Source organism: Triticum urartu, chromosome 6A, assembly GCF_056163025.1.
Source record: "Triticum urartu cultivar PI428250 chromosome 6A, HENAU_Tu73, whole genome shotgun sequence".
Classification (NCBI taxonomy): Eukaryota; Viridiplantae; Streptophyta; class Magnoliopsida; order Poales; family Poaceae; genus Triticum; species Triticum urartu.
The window spans coordinates 544,879,777-544,885,095 of record NC_141878.1 but is presented as its reverse complement, the minus strand read 5'-3'; the positions used below and the strand labels follow the sequence as shown (position 1 = coordinate 544,885,095).

The 5,319-nt window shown below is 45.3% G+C and overlaps 1 protein-coding gene across 1 annotated transcript; it reads right to left on the bottom strand.

Annotated features, from left to right (window-relative positions):
- Nucleotides 1-3,442: 3,442 nt before the first annotated feature.
- LOC147966195 (putative receptor-like protein kinase At5g39030) lies at nt 3,443-4,677 on the bottom strand. Its single transcript, XM_087530747.1, has one exon. The coding sequence runs from the start codon at nt 4,675-4,677 to the stop codon at nt 3,460-3,462; it is 1,218 nt and encodes a 405-aa protein (XP_087386873.1). The 3' UTR covers nt 3,443-3,459.
- Between the last annotated feature and the right edge of the window lie 642 nt (nt 4,678-5,319).

Genomic DNA, 5,319 nt, shown 5'->3' with positions numbered 1-5,319 from the left:
AACAACAAAAGGCCACTTGGGCACAATCGAACCACTTCAATGAAAAGATATAACATGACCACTTCAATGGAAAGATATAATCAACAATAAAAGTCTAGGAAGGGATCATCTTTAAAATAAAACTTGCCTAAATTCTTTTCCTTGAAAAATAGTGGTATTTTCAAAAATCAAAAACCTTTGCAAAATGACCTCAATAAACACTTCTCTGCCTAGGACAGAACCCAAATTCTGTTCTAGCTATTCCTCTCTCTCTCACACACATTATTTTCTTTTCATACAAATTGTTTTAGAGCAAATATTCCAACAATACTTGACCTTATTAGAAATTGCAAAGGAACTCCATTTTCTCTAACCCTTCTGACCTCACTAAAATTTCCACAACAAGACCTTAGTACCTACACCCAATTTCTTCAAAAATATTCAGGTCCGTAGTCCAAATAATTCAAATTTCATTTGAATAAAATTTGGACCAGATTCAGGTCCATAGTCCAAATAATTTTTATAGCTAAATGCTACTGTTTTTTTGTTTATAGCCTCTATTAATTTAAAGCTAAATGCTACTATAATTTATATACCCTCTGTTAATTTAAAGCTAAATGAAACTACTGTTTAGGCATTTTCATCAAAGTTTTCCCTAGGTAATTTCCTAAAAAAATTGCTCATCTTTTTTCCTAAATGCTAAAAAAATGCCTACTGCCCTAAACAAATCTAGGGTTCATATGAACACCTAGGGTTCATATATATGAACATCATCAAGCAACAACATATGAATTGCCCTACCAGAGAGAGAGAGAGGAGGGCAAGGGAGAGGAGAGGGAGAGCCTTACAGTCGGCGGCTAGGGCGGGCTCGGGCTCGGGCGGCGGCGGTGAGGTCGAGGGCGGCCTCGGGCGGCGGCGGTGAGGTTGAGGGCGGCCTCGGGCGGCGGCGGTGAGGTCGAGGGCGTGCGCGATCGACGCCGGCGACAAAGGAGTTGGGGGAGTTGGGGGAATAGGGGGGGAAAGGACTTAGCAAAATTTTGAGCCCGCGCGTGGTTAAGTCAAACTAGCAGTATCGTTGGTAGGAAAACGTGCTACTGCTAAGTTAGCTAAGAGCTTTCGGACAAAACACGCTACTACTACAGGAAGTAGCTATTTATTTTCTTTTTTCTTTTTCTTTTATCTAAGGAACTTAGCTATAGCGCGGGAACATAAAACGCGCTACTGTTAATGTAGCTATAGCGCTTTGTGAGAACAAGCACTACTGCTATGCCTTTCTCTACTATTTTTCTTTTTCTTTTTTTCTTTTTCTTTCATTTTCATTTAATTTTCTACTTATTTTATTTTTCTTAGCAGTAGCGCTCTACAATAGAAACGCGCTGCTACAAGGCACTTAGCAATAGCGTGTTTCCCTCAGGCTCGCTACTACTATTCCTAGCCTACCGGTAATAGTGTGGGAATTGTAGTAGTAGCGCTTTTCTGGTTAGACGCGCTACTGCTACAACTAGTTGTAGCATGCTTTCGTGACAAGCGCTACTACTAAGTAGCAGTAGCACTTAGTTTTGACCAGCGCTACTGCTATACCTCTGTGTATAAGGTTTTCCCTAGTAGTGAAATAGCAAGACTCAAGTAGTGTTTGGGTAAGGCCTTTGAAGTCCTAGATCAAGGCACTCAAATACTTCTTGGCATATAAGTAGTAGGTCTGCCAAAGGGATTGCACTATCTCAAAGGAAGTATACTTTAGATCTCCTAAGCGATGTTGGAATGCTAGAATGTCGGGCAACATCAACTCCAATTGATCAAAAGCACAAAGTGATAGCTCAGTTAGGAGAGCCAGTGAATAAGGAGAGCCATCAAAGATTATTTGGGAGGTTGTTGTACTTGTATCATGCAGCACCAGACATTGCATTTGCAGTAAGTGTTGTGATCACATACATGCATGAGCCTAGAAGTGAACATCTTGAGGTGGTACATAGAATATTGAGGTACATGAAAGGTACTCCTGGGAAACGATTGTTGTACAAGAGTAACAGACACCTTGCTGTAGATGGTTAATGTCATGCTGATTGGGACATCTGCCTGGATGACAGGAGATCAGCCTTAGGCTATTGTGTTTTTGTAGGAGGAAATCTAGTGTTCTGAAGAAGCAAGAAACAACTTGTTGTTTCCAAATCAACCGCAGAGGCTGAATACAAAGCCATGTCTCAGGAAAATATAGTGACCTTTACATCGTTTACTACCCATATATTTAGTTGTTTTGTTCATGTCCTTCTCTATTACTCAGTAGTTCATGACATGTTCATGACGTACATCCTCCCCTTTGTCTATATGATTCTAATTGTACATTTACGTTTATTCTTTTTGCCAAAACTTACTATAAAGGTCAATGCATGGTTTCCCTCATTAGATTTCACGAAGCTTCTATTTCAACTGCAATCACCATCGAAGATTTTTCTTTAGGGAAATGGTTGCCCATCGAGCACTAGACTTTGTTTTGCTTCTAGAATGAGCATGTGCATCTATGTTTTATTGTTCACATCATAGAACCATGTTTTCTAATCAGGAAGTTTTCATTTGCTTCTGATTTTTCTCATCACTGTTATCATTATGATCTATACCTCAGCCTTATCATGTGAATCAAAATGGCAAAGGCATAGTTTAAACTTCTGTTGTGCAATGCAATGTATTGCTATGATGATCTTAACTATATAAGCAAACACAAGCTGCGAGTACTCTTACATATTGATTTTTGTTAAAAAAAAGGTATTCACATAGGACCAATGACATATCGTGGCGACGAATGTTCCGTGCCATGTATTACCATGATGATATTAACCATTTTCAAACGAATACAAAAAAAAACACAAATCCTAAGAGCGAATACTCTTGTGCTATGATGATCTTATCGGCTTCCTCTCCGTATTCACGTGAAATATAGCGTGCATCTGTTCGATCAACCATCTCTCTCGCCAGAACCGATTACTTCAGGATCCGGTACAAACACTCTCACGCTACTGACGCAAACATTGACTATCATATTTGTAACCCGTTCGGTCTATAACACATTGGATTTTAGAATGACAGCTGAAATGTATACTTCCTACTTTGTAAAATATATTGATCATGTGATGAATGAATCTATGTTTTCCAATTTGCCTTTATAGATTGCTTGCCTTATTATAACACCTAAAGTGCACACATACAATTTTTTCTGTCTTAATCGAAATCAGTGAATGCAAATAAAAGAAAATGGCAACCCAGCTTTACTATCACGCAATACATTTCGTCGTGACACATCAACAGGGCGCGGGCATAGCTAGTTTATTTAATGCCATTAGATATATGTTAAGATACAGTGAATGTACATACCATAGCTTAGTAATTAGGCTGAATTATGTAGTGCAGTTTGATGCCTGAATTCTGCAGGGTGATGCATATATAGTGGTGGTGGGTAGGCATGCTTGCATTGCATCTCATCTCATCTCATTTCTTGTGTGAAGATAGACATGATTGTTGGCTGCTAGCTACGTCCGACGATACCACATTGATCCACAGGTTGGCCACGAGATACTGGAATGGGTTGGGCGGCGGAGCGATCTCCATCTCCCCCTCCAGCATCTTCACCACCGCGCTCATCGACGGCCTCGCCGCCGGCCGCTGCTGCACGCACCAGAACGCCACCTTGCACATCCTCTCCACCACCTCTCTGCTACTGCTACGCGTGTCATCCACGTCTGTTGGCAACACGAGCTCCATTAGATCGCTGGCCTCGTACCTGGTCCATGCGACCATGGGAAACCACGGCTGGCTGCTCTCCGAGCCCGACGCGGCATCGTCCTCGCAGTGGAAGCTGCTACCGCGGCCGACGATCTTGAGGAGGAGCATGCCGAAGCTGTATACATCGCACTTCTCCGTGATGCGTAGCTCCGTCCACACCTCCGGTGCGGCGTACCCGGGGGTGCCGCGCCCGCCGGACAGGGAGACGTGCGTGTCGGCGCGGCTGACGAAGCGCGCGAGGCCAAAGTCGGCCACCTTGGGCGTGAGGGTGGCGTCGAGGAGGACGTTGCCGGGCTTGATGTCGTAGTGCACGATCTTGTGCTGACACTCCTCGTGGAGGTACCTGAGGCCTCTGGCGACGCCGGTGGCGATGGCAGCCACCGTGGTCATGCTCACCTCAGAGCCGGCCCTGCGGGCGGAGGACAGGTAGTCGTCGAGCGAGCCGTTCGGCATGAACTCGTAGACGAGCGCACGTGTGGCGTTGGCGTCGAAGCAGAAGCCGTAGAGCCTGACGAGGTTGATGTGGTGCGTCCTGCCGATGGTGCCCATCTCCGCCATGAACTGCTCCTCGGACGTCTTGGTGTCGAGGCCAGGGTGGAGCACCTTGACGGCCACGGCGAGGCCGTTGGGGAGCGCGCCTCGGTAGACGGTGCCGAAGCCGCCGGTCCCAAGGCGCATGGAGTAGTTGCGCGTGATTCCGGTGAGCTGCTCCGCCGTGAACCGGATGGGCTTCTCCTTGGCCATGTCCAGCACGAAGCGCTCGACCGTGGCGTTCCTCATCACGTGTTCCGGCACCACCGCCAAGCTCTTGGCGATACGGTTGAGACACCACCTGGCGCCTCTGTAGGCGCATACGAGCGCCACGCCGCATCCGAAGATCGCCGCGACCAAGATCACGATCATGGCGGCGTCCAACCCGCTCATGTCGGTCGATCAGGGAGCAGATGAGATGCTACTCAACTGAGCAGATCTAGCAAGGGTAAGCTGCTGGACTGCTAACACGGCCGCTCACGCTCAGTCATATATATATGGTGATGATGGGCGGCATGGGAAACGAACCGCATGTGGCGGCTGCACTATTTGTGTTTCTAGAATTTAGACACCACGAAAACCCAACCATTTTGTTGCTAGTATCCATATATGTATAATGCCCGCCGCTTTGGTAGCTTCTCTGTTGACCCAACATGTAAGAGTCTTGGTCAGTTCCAACAAGTCAGAGTAATCCAAACATGTCAGTTTTGAAGTTTGGTAAATGTTAGTGTCCCTACCATAAAAAGATACTACGTAGGAGCTAGTTTCCATGGAGGTCCAGTAGGGGAGACCGGGAGAGTAGCTAGATCAGATCGTAGGATCAACCCAAAACAATCATGCATATTTAGAACAACATACCTATGGTACAAGCAGCGTGTATGCTTGGTAGTTTGAGTAGTACTAGCAGGTGTGTTCGTCTTTTTCATCAATTATTATAACTGCATCATTGTCATCATAGCGGATTATTATACCGTCTTCATATTTGAACTCTTTACATGGAGTATTTGATGTGATCGATCTTGTGAGTGAATCTCA

Bases quoted from the DNA above. Each gene is read 5' to 3' on its own strand.
- LOC147966195 (XM_087530747.1), bottom strand. From the start codon at position 4,677: ATGAGCGGGTTGGACGCCGCCATGATCGTGATCTTGGTCGCGGCGATC.